At 41.4% G+C, this 17,149-nt stretch overlaps 1 protein-coding gene across 1 annotated transcript in view; it reads left to right on the plus strand.

Annotated features, from left to right (window-relative positions):
- obscnb (obscurin, cytoskeletal calmodulin and titin-interacting RhoGEF b) overlaps positions 1-17,149 on the plus strand; it is a 54,339-nt gene that overhangs the window by 3,153 nt on the left and 34,037 nt on the right. The window contains exons 3-34 of the mRNA XM_079173381.1: positions 1,232-1,501; positions 1,676-1,936; positions 2,152-2,457; positions 2,563-2,829; positions 2,988-3,094; positions 3,569-3,737; positions 4,189-4,464; positions 4,561-4,842; positions 5,142-5,417; positions 5,507-5,782; positions 5,911-6,192; positions 7,020-7,313; positions 7,752-8,033; positions 8,250-8,525; positions 8,617-8,886; positions 8,987-9,253; positions 9,349-9,618; positions 9,709-9,975; positions 10,137-10,403; positions 10,502-10,614; positions 10,716-10,869; positions 10,978-11,139; positions 11,250-11,354; positions 12,305-12,571; positions 13,123-13,392; positions 13,504-13,770; positions 13,896-14,162; positions 14,355-14,621; positions 14,725-14,994; positions 15,084-15,353; positions 15,596-15,862; positions 16,832-17,098. Of these exons, the coding sequence (XP_079029507.1) occupies positions 1,232-1,501; positions 1,676-1,936; positions 2,152-2,457; positions 2,563-2,829; positions 2,988-3,094; positions 3,569-3,737; positions 4,189-4,464; positions 4,561-4,842; positions 5,142-5,417; positions 5,507-5,782; positions 5,911-6,192; positions 7,020-7,313; positions 7,752-8,033; positions 8,250-8,525; positions 8,617-8,886; positions 8,987-9,253; positions 9,349-9,618; positions 9,709-9,975; positions 10,137-10,403; positions 10,502-10,614; positions 10,716-10,869; positions 10,978-11,139; positions 11,250-11,354; positions 12,305-12,571; positions 13,123-13,392; positions 13,504-13,770; positions 13,896-14,162; positions 14,355-14,621; positions 14,725-14,994; positions 15,084-15,353; positions 15,596-15,862; positions 16,832-17,098 (7,911 nt within the window). The remainder of the gene's footprint in view (positions 1-1,231; positions 1,502-1,675; positions 1,937-2,151; positions 2,458-2,562; positions 2,830-2,987; positions 3,095-3,568; positions 3,738-4,188; positions 4,465-4,560; positions 4,843-5,141; positions 5,418-5,506; positions 5,783-5,910; positions 6,193-7,019; positions 7,314-7,751; positions 8,034-8,249; positions 8,526-8,616; positions 8,887-8,986; positions 9,254-9,348; positions 9,619-9,708; positions 9,976-10,136; positions 10,404-10,501; positions 10,615-10,715; positions 10,870-10,977; positions 11,140-11,249; positions 11,355-12,304; positions 12,572-13,122; positions 13,393-13,503; positions 13,771-13,895; positions 14,163-14,354; positions 14,622-14,724; positions 14,995-15,083; positions 15,354-15,595; positions 15,863-16,831; positions 17,099-17,149) is intronic.

The raw sequence follows: 17,149 nt of genomic DNA on the forward strand, positions 1-17,149 counted from the left end.
GTGATGAGTAGTTCACAGATGCTAAGATGGTCGGTCACTCGCCGAAGCACATTGGCACCACCAGTTCCCTTGCAAATAAATTGGCCCAAGGGATGAAACCGTTGGGTTGTAGATTTCTGTCGGTATGTCCGATAATGTGCTACTGAGGTGCAGTTAATTGCTGGTGCAGGAAACTGGACACCTCTGATGTTTGCCTTGCAGGCTGTTAGTTTGCAGAATTTAAAGGGACATGTTTGCAATAGAAAATACAAATATTTTGATCTCCTCGTGGTTGCATGACCATTTATACATTTTCCAATAAATACACAAAATACAGCATGGAGTAAAAGCCCACAGAGAATTGTCACTTCTGATATACCAGTATAATAACAATGGACATAGGAGTTTACCATCTACTGCAGTGCTTTAGGAGCCACACTGTATCTCACCAACTTTTATTCTCCCAAGTGTATGACCAGTGTTTTTTTGCAACCTGATATTCTCAAAGTAAAAATATTCAACTGCCAAGCTAAAAACAGCTCCCTTGCCCTTTGGAATGAAGATTGCAGGATATATTTTAATGTAAATATTGCATTTATTTTATGTGGCACTCACAGTGGAGTGCCAGGTGTTTCAGCACTTGATTCCTAAACTGTTGACTTGGATACAAACGTATGGATATGGATACAGCTTGAAACTGTAACCCTCATTTGTGGTGCAGAGCACTGAAGAAAAAGGGGAAATGTACAATGTGTACTCTGTAAACCTTCCGTTAAAATTAAACAAAGTCACGTACATATAAACAAATATCAGTAACATTTTGACATTATTTTACAGGTATTAAGCACATAACGTTTGAAATTGTCATACTTAGGAGCATTTGCTAGAGTATTCTGAAAGTTGTTTAATGGATTTCCTATCTTTCAGACATCCGTTAAACTGCCAGACCTCGATTTCTAAGATTTCACAGTTGACTACTGAAAGCTTTTTTTTTTTTTTGCTATATTGTCAAACATGTTTCCCCACATGTTCCTCTGTAAGAGCTTTTGACTATTAAAAACGGTGTTGAGTAGCCAAGTCACAAGTTTTTGGTGCTCAACAAAAATACACATATTACAAATCCAATCTCTCTTTCAATGCTACACTAGCCTGAACTAGAGATTAAAGGGAAATTTAATGTAAAATGGTTGATGTGAAAGTACTGCATTTTGTAGTTCATACACTAACATATGCATATTTTTCATTGTGTCAGAGCCTAAGGTGCCATTCAGGAGGAAGCTTCAGGATGTGGAGGTTCAAGAGAAAACGTCAGCCACACTGATGTGTGAGGTGCCTGTTAGTGCCACCCAGGCCAACTGGTTCATGGAGGAAACACGGCTGCAGCAAGGCACCAAATATTACATAGAGCAGGAAGGCACCCTTCGACGTCTCACCATACACAATGTCACCACCAACGACGATGGTGTTTACATCTGCGAGATGAAAGAGGGCAGTCGCACTGTGGCTGAGCTCACTGTCCTGGGTATGGTTGAAACATCTTTATTTCCTAATAAATACTATGTACAGGCATTACAAGTAATTCATATGACCTTAAAATACTGCTAAAAGTTGGAAAATTACAAACAGCTAGTCAATGTGTCCACAATGCCACTGAATGTGTTTCTTTATGTAACATCTGCTTCCTCTCATATCCCAGGCAACATAACTAAGAAACTTCCCCGGAGGACAGTGGTCCCCATCAGTGACACCGTCATCTTCTGTGTGGAGCTGGAGCATCCCTTCCCAGATGCATACTGGACCCGCAATGGAGAGAAATTGAAGGAAGATTCCCGTATTTCCATTGCGTGCATGCTCAGGCAATACACACTCACAATTAGAGATTGCCAGGCAGATGACTCAGGAGAGGTGGCCTTTGTGGCTGGAGACTGCAAGACCTCCACTCGATTCTCTGTCACTGGTGAGGATGATCCCTGGGTCTAATTCAGATTTATTGCGTTTGTTCGGACTTGCTTGCATCATTTTCAGGATGGCCAACTATGAAAGTAAAACCCAGGTTATAAAAAAGAAAAAAAAGAAATTTAATATTTCTATAATCTTTCTTTTTATTTCCTACAATCACACAGTGCTTGTATGATTATAAAAACAGCATGATCCTCACTCTTTCTGCTCTAGCTGCGAGGAAGCATCCTCCCGATCCCCCAGTCGATGCCGTGGTGCAGAACAAGACGGACTCATCAGTCACCATTCAGTGGTCTCCTCCAGACAGCGACCGCCCTGTACCCATCAAGAGCTACACAGTGGAGAAGAGGAAGATTGGCACTCAGACATGGCAGAGGTGCAACGCTGGAGAAACCATTGTTTCCACAGAGATCACCGTCCGCAGCTTCACAGAAGAAGCCAGCTACCAGTTCCGCATCTCTGCTATGAATGACTTCGGCCAAAGTCCCTACCTGGAGGTGCCTGGAAGCTTCTTCCTAGGTAGGACTTGATGTCTCTGTGGCATTTGTCATTACTAGTTATGTGCTGTTGTTGAATGCATTCAAGTGATCTGTTTCTCATGTCTGGTGTGCCTGATGTCTCCAGAACCCAGTGCTGAGATCAAGAAAGGCCTGATGAACAGCGTCGCCTTCTCTGGTGAGGAGTTCTCCATCTCCCTGGAGCTGTCCGCTGTTTGTTCTGGCTTCTGGTCTCTAGGTAGCCGCCTCCTGCGAAGTGGAGCAGACTACCTCATCACCAGGTCCAAGAACTCGCACACTCTGCTCATCCGTGTCGTGACCATGGAAATGAACGGAGCTGAGCTCAAGTTTGAGGGTGGAGGCTCGCAAAGCAGTTGCATCTTATCTGTGCAGGGTATGCATCTCATGCTGTAGTCAGTTGCTATCCACCTGGGAAAAATACTCTAAATCATGTACATAAGTCGTAGTACATTTGCTTTGTTGTTTTTGAATTAAATGCCATTGCCAAAAGCAATACAATAAAGCCTTCTAACATGAAAACTGTATTTTTAGCTCCTCCTGTTAGGTTCACCAACAAGTCAGATGTGCTGCAGGTGGTGATCTGCAGTGCCCAAGCCACTGCTCAGCTGACTGCTGAGGTGTCGGGTTATGATGCACAGGTTTGTGATGGAAACATACATGTACCTGTTACTTTACAAGTATGCAGGGATAGAAAACTATCACTATGATTTGTGTAATTGAGTAGTTTTCTGTGCTATTTGAAGTCCACTCTAATATCTTCTTTTTGAGGAAACATTCTACTTTGTACCTCCAGTTGTAATTCTAGAGGGATATTTCACATTAGTTAGCTTTGACCCTCTTTTTATTGGTAAAGTTGGTAGGGGGTATTTATAGGGAGATGAATTAAGTCAGTCCAGTGTGCCACATATCTTATTTACTTAGTTACTGTTACACAGAATAGTCTTCAAAGGAGACACTTTTGTGTTTGGGAACTTGTCAGCACAAGTAATCCTACTTGGCACTACTTAAGTATCAGTAGTTCTACTTGAGAATAATATTCAAGCACTCTTTTAATTATAAAGTTTATTTTACTTATCATGCCTATTTTGGCAATCTGTTCTCTGTTTCTTCAGGTGGTTTGGATGAAGAATGGGCGGGAGGTGAAAATGGGAAAGAAGTATGAATATATGATCATCGACCGCAAGAGGATCCTTATGGTACACAATGTTACTGAGGAAGATGTTGGCATCTACGAGTGTGTTTTAGCCGACGACAGAATGCCCCTGCAACTCGCTCTTAAAGGTACGCTCATCAAAAAAGTAGTTTAAATTTATCGCAGAGCAAAGCCGGTGCAAATATGATAGCGTAAAGGGAACTGGGTTCCGTGTGTGCATCAAGTATTGCCCCAAGCCCACATGCAGACAGTTTGTCTCATGTGATCTACTGAAATGTGACCTGCTCTGATCGCTGCAAGCATATGCTCATGAGCCATCAAATAGAGGAAAGAGCTATTTGTCACCATGTAGTCAACGCCAGGGTTACTGTGCTACGCCAAGTCAGGCTCTTTCCATACATGAGCTGTAACAAACATAAAGATATACATTGGTAAAGGGCTTTAAATTATTGTGACAAAGATTTTACATGGACTCCTCTCTCATTCGCTAACACACATATTATTTGTATGAAATCACCTGAAATAACTTCACAAATATTAAATTAAAAAGTCATGATTTTTCATCTCTTTTTCTCTAAGATGAACCTGCCAAATTTCTGAACAAAGCCAGAGGTACTGTGGGAATGACATCGTCCCTTAAAGGAGATCTTGAGCTGAGCTGTGAGGTATCTCCTGCCAGCGCGGCCGTTGTGTGGAGAAAAGATCAAGTGGATATCACTGAGGACCAAAGAACTACCTTCATCTCCAAAGGGACTCAAAGGAAACTCTTCATCAAGAACGCCAAGAAAATTGACGAAGGACATTACTCCTGCGAGACAGCAGCTGACAAAATCACATTCCAGGTCAAGATAAAAGGTAAGATTGCTTTTGTACTACTATTCAATGCTTTACTGCACATCACAGATGTTATTACGATATGATATACATTTCTTTACCTTATTTCGTTCTCAGAAACTCAAGCCGTAACTGCCTTCTCCAACAAGGAGTCAGTCCAAAAGGAGGTGAACGCCACACTCTCCCAGAAGGCCACTCTTAGTTGCAGTGTTTCGGATAGCAAGACAGAAGTGAAATGGTATAAAGACGGCAAGGTGTTGATATCCAGTAGGAAAATATACTCAGAAGTAAAAGGCAATACACGTCAGCTGGTGATTGAAAAGGTGGAGAAGAGCGATGTTGGAGAGTATACGTGCGAAGCCGGAGGGGATAAGCTGGTCTTCAAGATATTTGTGTCAGGTAGGACTGCTCGATTGATTAATTGATATATAGAATTTAACAAATATTTTAGGTTCAAATCAGTTGTTTGTGAGCTACTGCATGAAAGTGATTTGAGTTAAGGGCTTTAGAGTTTAGTTGCTATACACATTTAATTCACATTTATCTGACAAATGTCCCAAACAAGACTTCATTAGGTTCAAATATTGAACGATGCCTTGAAGAATGCATACATTAGATGTCTCTTATATGTTTCAGTCATTGGTGATCTTAAACGGTGCTCATAACAACACTGTATTTCCCGTTTACACTACCCTCAGAGACTCAATCAGCTTTCTCCAACAAGGAGTCAGTCCAGAAGGAGGTGAAAGCTACTGTCTCCCAGAAGGCCGCTCTGAGCTGTGAGGTAGCTGATACCAAAACAGAGGTGAAATGGTACAAGGATGGCAAAGTGCTGGCCACCAGTAAGGCGATCCATACTGAGTCTAAAGGAAAGAGTCGCCAGCTGGTGATAGACAGCGTGGAGAAGAAGGATGCTGGAGAGTACATCTGTGAGGCAGGGACTGAGAAGTTGGCTTTTAAGATGCATGTGGCAGGTATGGGAAGGTGGATTTTCAAAACAATAATATTACTAATTGGATGTTTATTGGATCTGATATTTTCTCTGTCATACCTCCTCCATCAGAGGCCCAGTCAGCCTTCTCCAACAAGGAGTCAGTCCAGAAGGAGGTGAAAGCTACTGTCTCCCAGAAGGCCGCTCTGAGCTGTGAGGTAGCTGATACCAAAACAGAGGTGAAATGGTACAAGGATGGCAAAGTGCTGGCCACCAGTAAGGCGATCCATACTGAGTCTAAAGGAAAGAGTCGCCAGCTGTTGATAGACAGCGTGGAGAAGAAGGATGCTGGAGAGTACGTCTGTGAGGCAGGGACTGAGAAGCTGGTTTTTAAACTCCAGGTGGCAGGTGGGGCACAGGACTGAACTGGCTTACAGTATTTCTGTTGATTTATGTACTTCACAGGTATTGCAGATGTTAACATATCAAAGGACAAGTAAACAGTTTGTAATCCGCATTCATGGTCTCCTCTACAGACACACAGGTCCAGTCTGCATTCTCTAACAAGGAGTCAGTCCAGAAGGAGGTGAAAGCCACTCTCTCCCAGAAAGCCACTCTGAGTTGCGAGGTAGCTGATACCAAGACAGAGGTGAAATGGTACAAAGATGGCAAACTGCTGGCCACCAGTAGGGCGATCCATGCAGAGTTGAAGGGCAAGAGTCGCCAGCTGGTGATAGACAGCGTGGAGAAGAAGGATGCTGGAGAGTACGTGTGTGAAGCTGGGACTGAGAAGCTGGTCTTTAAATTACAAGTGGAAGGTAAGGAGAACTTAGTATGTTTAATAATTAGTTTTTTGAGGACATAGCATGTAAAATATAAGTCCTAGATGCATTTTTAGGTAAAACCTAGTTGAATGACTCACTCATACAATGTTGATTACGTTGTAATTAATCTAATTCTGGTCACACAATATTTAATGGAAACGGTTTGATTAATTAACACTGTACATTCAAAATTTTGTCTCAGGCAAGCTTCTATAAATAGAAAGACATTTAGCTTGTGAATCTGGTGGACATTTTGTGTTTTCTATTTTTGTCTGTGGTCTCCTCTGATTAGGGACATCACAATGAATTCTGTCTGTATTGTTCGTTGTTTCATTTATGAGATATTTGGCATTCCGTTTAAAAAAATCTATAATCCAATAGTGACTTGGCGTCTTATGTTATCAGATGGCAATTGAAATTCTGTGAATATTTTTGGTCTTGTTGCTTGTACGGATGACTGAACTTCATGCTTTGACTTTTGTATAATTTGTTTGCAGAGGCAATTCTGCTGTCTTGTGGCTCGGTTGTTTGTCAGTTCCTGGTCAGATACTTGGTCTTTTCCTTTTTCAATGGATTGTTTGTGATACCGTTATTGTGCTCCTCTCTGTGTTGACTTGCAGTTGCCCAACTTGCTTTAGACTGCAAAGTGCGATGTTTTGTCTTTTGACATGCTTTAATACAGCGTAGTGCTCTGTGTGCATTTTGCCTTTTAAGGTTTCGTTGTGTTTTCCCAGTACATCCAAAGTGGTGTGTGTATTGTGGAATATTGTCACGTCCTTTTTTTGTATGGGTGATTGTACTGCCACCACACTCCTTTACAGGTACTTCTACAGAAGTCCAGGCTAAATCCGCTTTCCTCAACAAAGAGTCATTCCAAAAGGAAGTGAAAGCTACTCTCTCCCAGAAGGCCACTCTGAGCTGTGAGGTAGTTGATAACAAGACAGAGGTGAAATGGTACAAGGATGGCAAACTGCTGAGTACCAGCAGAGCAGTTCACACGGAATCAAAGGGCCAGATTCGTCAGCTGGTGATCGACAGCGTAGAGAGGAAAGATGCAGGAGAATACGTCTGTGAAGTGGGAACAGAAAAACTGGCAATTAAAGTACAGGTGACAGGTATGAGAAATCAGAGGGAATAGTATATGTGATTTGTACGTGTTTTGTTTTGTATGTAAAAGTTTGATTGTCTTTAAATATTGAGTGGAGTTGACCAAAAACAGCTGGCGTCGAGGGTTTGACTTTTTAGCTTCGCTTAACTACTGTTATGGGTTGAATTGAGAATGTTGCAGTATGTTGGTATCGCAAATGTTTGCGTTGACCATTGTCATGTTTTTGTTGTTTTATTTATGTAGCCACACAATAAACTTTGCCCGTCTTGGCTGCACATTTGTCCACTTTAGTTCATCTCTGTCAATGTGTTAATGTTAAGCACATTTTGATGGTTATATTTTGGCTTGTATCATATTGACACACGAGTTTCGCAATATATGTAATGACTTGTATCGAGATGAAGGGGGGCAACGTCATGATATTCTCCATTTTTTTATTTTGTAGAGATCCAATCCAAGTCAGCCTTCTCTAACAAGGAGTCCGTCCAGAAAGAGGTGAAAGCTACTCTCACCCAGAAAGCCACTCTGAGTTGTGAGGTAGCTGATACCAAGACAGAGGTGAAATGGTACAAGGATGGCAAACTGTTGACTTCCAGCAAGGCAATCCATACGGAGTCCAAAGGCAAGAGTCGCCAGCTGGTGATGGATAGTGTGGAGAAGAAGGATGCTGGAGAGTACATGTGTGAGGTTGGGACTGAGAAGTTGGCTTTCAAGATACAGGTGGCAGGTATGAGGAATAAGGTGGCACTAGTATTTTTGAGAGTATGCAAATTTAATTTGTCTTATTTGTTTTGTAGAATTGTGTTTTTATTCTATCGTGTTCCCCTGTTTGCATTCAATCATTAAGTCTGCTCATTGCAGCTGACATGTTTTGGCTTTGTCCATGCATTTTGAGTTGATTTGTTCTTACTTTTGTTTTGTTATGTTTCCATTTGCTCTGAAGAAGCCCCGGCTGGCTTCTCTAACAAGGAGTCAGTCCAGAAGGAGGTGAAAGCTGCTCTCTCACAGAAAGCCACTCTGAGCTGTGAGGTTTCTGATTCCAAGACAGAGGTGAAATGGTTCAAGGATGGCAAACTGTTGACTTCCAGCAAAGCAGTCCACATGGAGTCAAAGGGCAAGGGTTGTGAGCTGGTGATAGAAAAAATGGATAAAAAAGATGTTGGAGAATACACATGTGAGGCCGGAACAGAAAAGCTGGTATTTAAGGTGCAGATGACAGGTAATATATATTTCAAATATAACAATTTTTGCGACAAGATTGATAATTCTCTGCACAAATAATTTAAAACTAAGCTCTTACTTCTCTTTAGATGCAGCTGTCAAGTTCCAGAAGAAGCTTGTCAAGGACACATGTGTTCAAGCTAGTGAAAAAGTAGTTTTGACCACCGAGCTGACCACAGAGAGTGGTAGTGTGAAATGGTTTAGAGATGGTATGGAGCTCAAGGACAGCAGCAAGTATGAAATGAAAAAAGAGGGCCTTTCTCGTACCCTGGTAGTAAAATCCTCAGAATCCAAAGACAGTGGAACGTACTCCTGTCAAACTGTTGATGACAAACTAGAGTTCAAAGTTCAAGTTAAAGGCAAGTCATAGTACTGTTAAAACAATCTGATAATTGCTGTATAGAACTTTTCCGATGACAGATTTTGTTTTGATGTCGAACGTTCATGTTTTTATTCCAGATTCAGCTTTGAAGTTTGTTGTCCCTTTGAAACTTGCTACGGTGGAGTTGGGGGGCACACTTAGCCTGATGTGTGAACTGAATCAAGCCTCAGGGGATGTTGTCTGGCAGCGTGATGGGCGTGAAATTAAACCTGGAGGCAGGCACTGTGTCAGGACAGATGGTGCTAAGCGGGTTCTCACTGTGACTGGCATGACTAAAGAAGATGAAGGAGAATACAGCTGTGAATGTAGAAATGACAAGACGTCTGCTAAAGTCTCTTCGACAGGTAATTCATTGTTTACTCAAAATATTCAAAGGATCAGGGTAGGAACTTTTTCTTCATATCAATCCGTTTCATTTGATGTCACACATTCCTTGCAGTACCCAGACTCGTGAGGCTGACCACAAAACTGAACAACGTGGCTGCAATGGAGGGAAAAGACGCCATTTTCAAGTGCGCAGTCAACCCAGCGGACGCCAACGTTAAATGGTTCTACAACAACATACCCGTCACTGCTGGGCCCAAGTATAAGATTGAGCGTGGTGGCGGCAGTCACTCACTCACCATCACCTCTGTCACCCAAAAAGATGCTGGAGAGATTAGCGTCGATGCAGAAGGCAAAATCTGCAAAGCTTCCCTACAAGTGCAGCGTAAGAACATGCATTTAAAATGTAATTTTTAAGTATGTTAAGTAATGTGATTTCCTCATTGACTTTGACATTTCTTTGCGCCCTAATTAGATGAGCCTGTGACATTTAAGAAAAAGCTAGAAAACCTGACAGTGGAGGAGCAGAGTGAAGTGAAGCTGGAGGTGGAGCTCAGTAAGCTGTCAGGTGAAGTGAAGTGGATGAAGAACAGCGTCGTGCTGCAGCCTGTAGGAAACATGCAGGTTCGGGTAGACGGAGCTAAGCAGGCTCTGGTCTTCAAGAGTGTGACTTATGCTGACCGGGGCATCTACTCCTGTGAAACTCTGGATGACAAAACCCAGGCCAAGCTCAACGTGGAGAGTAAGACTGATCCACAATCACATGTTTAGGATACACAATACAGTATTTCAGTACATATCTATAATGTCATTCTCCAGTAATGTATGTTTGGACATACATTTTGAGTGACAAACTAGAAAACCTTGCTTGCCTGTTAACACTTTTTGTCCTCCTCCCTTCAGTGAAGAAGATCCAGATTATAAAGGGGCTAACAGAATCCAAGGCACATGAGACAGAGACGGTAACTCTTGAGGTAGAACTGAGCCAGGCTGATGTTGAAGGCTCCTGGACCAGGGATGGGGCCAAGTTAAAGTCAGGGGCGAACTGCCGTATCACAGCTCTGGGAAAGAAGCATGCCTTAACGTTGTCCAATCTCAAGAAGGAAGATGCGGGAACTATTGCCTTCCACGCAGAAGGAGTACATAGTTCCGGCAAACTGATTATCACAGGTAAGGGCTGCTTCCTCTCAGCTATTTTTGTGCAGCACCCATTCTGCCACAAAAGTCGTTTCGTCACTATTTAACCAACATGTGTGTTGATTCTACAGAACCTCCTGCTATGATCTCAAAGCCCATCATGGACATCAGTGTTCCAGTGAAGGAGAAGGTTACTTTTGAATGCGAAGTGTCCCGAACAAATGCAGATGTTAAATGGTTCAAGGTGAGACATTATTATTTGGATTACTGTCTGCAGCATTAAATAAGATTTGTGCAAAGTGTAATGTACATATATAACCGTTTGGAAAAATTATTCACCTTCAGGGTGATGTGGAACTGAAACTGGGTAAGAATTTTGGCATCCATTCCTTGGGCCGAAAGCGTACTTTGGTCATCAACAAATGCACCCCTGAAGATGCAGGAACTTACATCTGTCGCACGACTGATGATAACACCTCCGCCAAGCTCACCGTTAATGGTAATTATTAATGTCATGAAGCACACAAATCATTCAGGTACCATTATTAAGGGTAAAGTATAATGATTTCCAGTATATTGAAACGTCTTAAAAATATTTCCCCTGCAGCCAGAGATGTTAAGATTGTTAAGAAGCTGGAGGATGTAGAAGTGATGGAGAAGGAGAGTGCTGAATTCGTCTGTGAAATCTCACATGATGAAGTGGAGTGCCAGTGGTACAAAGGAAGTATTAAACTCAAAGTCGGTGACAACATCAAGATGAGACAAGAGGGTAAGTTCTCAAGAAAGTAGCACACCAATGTATACACCTGTATATTCATGCGCCTTTATATGAGTTGCCTTAATAATGATCATCTACAAGCTGTCCATTTCTTATTCCAGGCAGAACCTATAGACTGCTGTTTAAGGCTGTCACCGTAGAAGATATGGGTGAGATTAAATTCACAGCTGACAAAGGCTCTTCGACTGCAAAACTGAAAGTGAAAGGTAAATGAGTCAATGAGTATATACCTTATATTACTGCATGGATATTAGCTAACCCGCATGTTACAATGTTCAGATGTGGTTGCAAATGGATTATTTCTATTCACTATGACAAAAGCTGCAAATAATGTAATACCTCTGAATATTTTAAACCTTATTTCTCTCTAAATCAAAAACATTTGGCGACTGTAAACAAATGATTATGCTTTACAGAAGACTGCATGTAATCAACAATTTCCTGGATGATTTGATAAATTGACCAGAATATTTCAACTGGTTTAGTGAGCCAAATGTAAAAGGTCACACTAAAGTTAGATGAAATGTTGTTTTGCTAAAAGAGTAAACACAATGCATCATCCTGACAATATCATTGAGATGGAAAATCCACTTGCAATTCACATGTACATTGTTATGCCTCATTGAGGCCTGATGGCAAAAGGAAAAACAACTTGTATAGTGTTTTAGCTGAGGTTTAGGATTATTTTCAAGGGGTTTTGTAATAGCTGTCTGTCGTGATCGAATGTTGGTCTGTACAATGGTCTACAGAGAAGACATTCATTGTTTCAGTGGTTTTGGACATTTAGTGATTGGAAATCTCCAGGACTATGAAAAAAAATATCTGTCAAAATTATGTTGGAGGCACAATCTGTGACAGATAAAATTCTCAGTCGACCATAAGTTATTTCAACATGTGCGTGACTGGCACACAGTAATTCCCATTTAATGTAATGCCAATACAAGATTAATGCGGTCTGCTTTAGCTTTTGCAAAACAATGCTGGAACTGTTCCTTATTAGCTCTGTTTGCTTTGGCTGCAACATATTTTAATTATTAGACATCGCCTGTCCTTTAGTGTGCTTATGCAAGCGCTTTGGCATTAATAGCATTTAATCTTCCTTTGTGGCATACTATACATGATAGTATTCATTGATTCAGTGTTAATGTTACTGTAGAGCTGCCCATGAAGTTTGTGAAGAAACTCAGGGATAAGATAGCGATGTATAAGCATCGTGGTCATCTTGAATGCCAAGTGTCACGTGCCAGCGCAAAGGTGAAGTGGTACAAGAACAAGATGGAGATCAGACATGGCAAGAAATACGAGATCAAAAGTGAAGATGTGTATCGAAATCTCATCATCAACGATGTGAACGCTGGGGACGAAGACACCTATACCTGTGACGGCACTGATGACAAGACAACCTGTAAACTACTTGTAGAAGGTAACATCATGGGAGATGACATACGTTGATTGTAAGCGTGTCAGGATCCTCAGTTGTAGGGTATTTATGTATATTACTGTATTTTACTGTGTTTATTGTATATGTACATACTCAAAGTTTTTACAAGCCATCAGACTCCTAGTCAATGAGGTAGCTATCTGTACCTATCCATCTATTCATCTATCCATCCATCCATCCATCCATCCATCCATCCATCCATCCATCCATCCATCCATCCATCCATCTATCCATTGCTTGGCCATTTTGGGACAAGCCTGACCTACTAAATACTAAAATGAATGTCCCATAGTAATTGGTATTTCAAATTATGTGTGCAAGGAATTAACAAAATTGTACTGCGGTTGTAGTTGCGCATGCAGGTGTATTCAGTCATTCTGATTGAGTAGAACTATGTGAGGTTATTACAGTTAAGTCCATGGACAAAGTAGTGTGGTGTGGTCCTTAACTATAAATTAACATTACCTTTATTTGATGAAATCATATCCTTGACTTCTAACTAAACCATTTTTTTTTTTTCATGACCCCTCCAGAGCAGTCAATCAGCATTGTGCGGGAGCTTAGTTCAGTAGAAGTGACAGAACCCTTTGCAGCTGTTTTTGAAGTTGAAATCAGTATGGAGCTGGTGAAACCTCCTATATGGACTCTGAATGGAGTTGCTGTGCAGGAGAGCGCTGATGTTGAAATGGAGAAAGAGGGCACTATGCACCGTCTCACTTTCAAAAAGACCAAAGCATCAATGACAGGACCTGTGCAGTTTACAGCTGGGAAGAGCAAGTCTTTAGCTCAGCTCACAGTCAAAGGTAAATGTGTTGAATCACGTTTATACAGCAGTTGGCCACAGTAACTTGTGTTACTGTTGTAGGTAGATATATTCTGCATAAGTCTGATCACATACTGTTCCTCACATTTAGAGCGTCCGCTTGAGATCGCAGAGCCCATCAAAGATGTGAAGGGGAAGGAGAAAAGCTCTGCTATACTCACCTGCAAATTCTCTGCCTCACCCAAAGAGGTTAATTGGTTCAAAGGTCGGGTACCTCTGTCAGCATCAGACAAGTATAACATTAAGCAAGACGCTACAAGGGCTCAACTTACCATTCAAAGGTTGACTGAGGAAGACAGTGGAGAGTACCGCTGTCAGTCTGGACCTGCTGAGACCAAAGGGACACTTACTGTTGAAGGTACAGTATGGACCTTTGGATACCACACTAAATAAAGCAAATTGTGCATTTTCTTATCAAAACCATCACATAAAGAACCTGCTTTAGAATTGTCTTCAAACTAAAATCATGTTTCTTCTATCCAGTGCGTGACATTAAGATCACCAAGCACTTGGCTGACACGGAGGTTGACGAAGACAGCGATGCAGTGTTCACATGTGAGATTAACTATGCAGATGAAGAGGTGCAGTGGCTTCTGAACGACAAGGTGCTCTTCACTAATGAAGTCAACACCATCACTCACAACGGAAAGGTTCACAAGCTCACGCTGAAGAACTTGGCCCCTCAGGATGGGGGGACTATCACCTTAAAAGTCCGCAAGGTGAAAGAGTCTGTGACACTTAAGGTTAAAGGTAAGAACTACTGATAGTACTTTGATAAAAGCATTTCTTCATGTGTCAAATTTCTCCATACCTTGAAACTGTATTGGAATTTGCTCTGAAAACTCTGTATAAATGCAGTCAATGAAGCTTACCCCAGTCCCCCCAAATTTGAGAACATAATAGAACCAACTGTCAAACTTTATTTTCTCAATTCCCCTTCAGAGAAGCGTGCTGTGTTCCTCAAGTCTCTAGATGATGTCATTGGAGAGGAGAAAGGCATGATAACTCTGGCGTGCGAGGCGTCCAAGCCCAGGGTTTCTCCTACATGGAGAAAAGTAGGTCAAGTCTTGAAGGCTGGGTCTAAGTATGAGCTCCTTCACACTGGCAAGTCTTTGGGACTGATCATCAAGGACGTCACCAAGGAAGACGCTGGAGAGTATAGTTGTGATCTTGGAACTGAGGTTTCTAAAGCCAAGGTCACTGTAAGAGGTTGGTACTCTTGTTTGAAATATACAGTTTTACAGTGTTGGCCTTCACACATTCGGTATTGTTTTGCATCTTCACCAACTTGCGCCCTCCGTCCCAAATTTAGAGCTCGGCATTGGTATTACCAAATGGCTGAAGTCAGCTGAGGTGAATGAGGGAGAGACATGTAGCTTTGAGTGCATCTTATCTCGTGAGAGCACAGATGAGTGTTCCTGGACTCTAAATGGCCACACTGTCACAAACGGAGGCCGCTTCAAAGTCACCAGTAAAGGACGCAAGTACATGCTGACCGTTACCGATGTCAGTCCTGCTGATGCTGGAGAGGTGGTCCTCAACATCAAAGACCTGAGCTCCAAAACAACATTAACGGTTGAAGGTAAGCTACATATTTAAGAGGCCTAAACAAAGTAGATTATCAATTTTTTTATTTTATTAAAATAAACATGTCACGATCCCTTTTTGTAGGCAAAGCTTCGTCTGTGTCTAAAGGACTACAGAATGTTAGTGCTGTTCAAGGGGAAGATGCTATATTTACCTGTGAGGTAACAAAGTCTAGTTCCTCTGTAAAGTGGGCCAAGGAAAGCAAAGCCATCAAAAAGAGCCAGAAGTATGACATTAGCAAAGAGGATAAGGTCATGAAGCTGACCATCCATAATGTCTCTGCTCAAGACTCTGGAGAGTACAGTTGTGAAGTTGTTGGAGGTGCAACCACTAAAGCCAAGCTGGAAATCAGGGGTAAGACTGAAAAGTCCATGTTTACCGAGTTCCATCTTAATGCATTTTTCCTCTTTGCTAGCATAAGACCATTTAAGCAACTAACTTATGACGACTCTGTTTTGAGAGATTGTGGTAAAAAACTGGTCGATATATTTAAATGAATCTAGAATCATTTCTGAGATAATCTTTCTGAAACCATAGATTAATCCTACAATATCATACTGTCTAACTTGTAACTAGTTTCTTTTCTTTTTTTTCAGAGCCAATCCATAAATTCTCTAAAGCGCTTAAAGACAGCCAATCTGAGGAGAGGAGCTCTGTGACCTTGCAATGTGAGACTGCACAAACCCCATCCACTGTGATATGGCTTAAAGGACACACAGAGCTCAAGGCTGGAGGTCGATATGAGATGTCCCAGAAGGAGAGCATCTTAAGCCTCACCATCAAACAGCTGGAGGAGAAAGACACTGATATCTACACCTGTGACGTGGGCACTGCCAAGAGCATGGCAAAGGTGACAGTCAACGGTAAGAACCTAAGTGTGTATGTGTACAAGTTTGGGGTGAGTTTTTGTCTTGCAGAGTTGATTATTTTTATGAATTAGTCTATCCTTTTGCAAGGTTTTCAAGGCCCTTGAGATAAATGCCGTGGTGACTTTGCTCATAGTTTGGTTTTGCTTTAAAGGCGAATTGGTGGTTATAGTGTAAAAACCACAGGATGTTAATTGTTTTGAACAGGAATCTGCTACATTTGTCTGCCGTGTCAGTCCTACTGATCTGCACCATGTACAGTGGTGCTTAGATCGTACACCACTGCAGCCAAGCCCCCTAGTATTCACGTTCTAGAGGGGGGCTCCACTCTCTTACTGTAAGCAAGCTAACTCCCAGGGTCTCAGGCACCATCTCTGTGGTAGCTGGGGATCAGGAAGTATACACGTCCCTTGTTGTCAAAGGTAGTCTACCTACAGTGTAGATTTGTCAAAAGTACCATTGATTAGGTTAAATTGTTACTAAAATATCTTTATTTTCTTAATAGAAATGTATTTTCAGTATTTTTTCATTTCATTATAATTATTAATTTTATTATAATTATTTAAATTATGAGCGACATCCACCAGCATGTGCAAATGTTACAAAGTGACCTGTTTCCAAATGCATTGTCTTGTTATGCAAGGATTACGCACTACATGAAGGAATGTTTTCTTTGTTTTTCATCCTTTGTGCATTTCAAAAAGGATTTCATTCTGTTGCATTGTTATGAGAGACTTTGATTTTGTTTTTAGATAAAGTGCACTGTTGTAAGTAAACCTTCTTTAAAAGGAACATCAGTCCAACTGTTGGAATAATGTTTGGATTCCAAAGTCTAACGTTGGATGACTGGAACACAACAACATACATCAATTTCACCTCGAATAATTTTCCATCCACCATCACATCCAACAACCCAACAACAAAATGCAACACCCTGTTTTATATAATCGAGTCATTTTATTTTAGCCCTGCCTGCCAGTTTTAAAGAGAAGCTCAGGAACCAGGAGAAAAAGGAAGAAGAGTCTGTGACACTTCGCTGCAAATTATCAAAACCTGCTGATGGTGTTCAGTGGAAAAAAGGCTCTGAAATTCTGAAAGCTGGAAAGAAGTATGAGATGAAGCTAGAAGAGACCTCTTGTGAGCTTCAGATTAAGAATTTAGAGGTTGAAGATAGTGGAGAGTATTCTTGCTTGTGCGGGGACCAGAAGACATCTGCAACTGTTAAAGTCAATGGTATGGATTCATTACGTTTTATTGGAAAGGTTATTATGTTTTACCAAAGAA

This window comes from Pholis gunnellus (assembly GCF_910591455.1).
Source record: "Pholis gunnellus genome assembly, chromosome: 14".
Lineage (NCBI taxonomy): Eukaryota > Metazoa > Chordata > Actinopteri > Perciformes > Pholidae > Pholis > Pholis gunnellus.